At 26.3% G+C, this 821-nt stretch overlaps 1 protein-coding gene across 1 annotated transcript; it reads left to right on the forward strand.

Moving 5' to 3' along the window:
* Nucleotides 1–31: 31 nt before the first annotated feature.
* Nucleotides 32–563, forward strand: LOC126910059 (exosome complex exonuclease RRP42-like; the record flags this gene model as incomplete). The annotated part of the gene is made up of 2 exons (XM_050692456.1): nt 32–224; nt 302–563. Coding segments are annotated over 2 exons (440 nt in total), but the record flags the coding sequence as incomplete, so codon positions are not given.
* Nucleotides 564–821: the final 258 nt, after the last annotated feature.

An 821-nucleotide genomic window follows, 5' to 3' on the forward strand; every position in this document is an offset into this window, starting at 1 on the left:
TTTTTTTATATATATATATATATATAGGAAAATTTTCGCTGTGATGGTCGTAGTCGGCAAGATTACAGACCTATGGAATTAGAAATGGACATTGTTAGTAATGCTAATGGTTCAGCACGTCTTCGTTTAGCGAATTCTGACATTTTAGTTTGTGTGAAAGTAGAAATTGATAGTCCTCTACCTGAAACTCCAAAAGATGGTAAAATAGAATACTTTGTTGACTGGTAAGTTGGAAAGTAACATTATGTACAATAAATCAAATTTTATTGCAATGATTTTTTAATTATTAACTTTGTTTTAGCTCTGCTAATGCAACTCCTGCATTTGAAGGAAGAGGTGGAGAACAGCTTGCTGCTGAACTTAGTCGCTTTCTTTATTTAGCTCATAGTCCAATTTTAAATTTATCTAAATTATGCATTGTTTCTGGTCAATCTTGTTGGAAATTATTTGTTGATGTTCTTATTCTTGAATGTGGAGGTAAGAATTGTAGTGTGATTTCCACTAATATTATTTCAAATGTAATGATTATTTTTATATGCTTTTTTTAAATCTTTAAATTCATTGTATAACATTAAACTGACATATAATATTTACTTAGTTTAATCTTTATAAATATAATCTAAGTTTATTGATTAAATATTTCTCCTAATTTATTATTTTTCACTATAAAACATAGAAATACAAATTATAAAGGTTAAATTATTTAACCATTCATTATTAATACTTTTAATTGTGGATTAATAAAAATCAAGTACATTGTATTTCTGAACATAAGGTACTTGTAAGTGGTGACAATCACCTACATTATATGATAGTTTATA

Source organism: Daktulosphaira vitifoliae, unplaced genomic scaffold, assembly GCF_025091365.1.
Source record: "Daktulosphaira vitifoliae isolate Bord-2020 unplaced genomic scaffold, ASM2509136v1 Scaffold_3598, whole genome shotgun sequence".
Lineage (NCBI taxonomy): Eukaryota > Metazoa > Arthropoda > Insecta > Hemiptera > Phylloxeridae > Daktulosphaira > Daktulosphaira vitifoliae.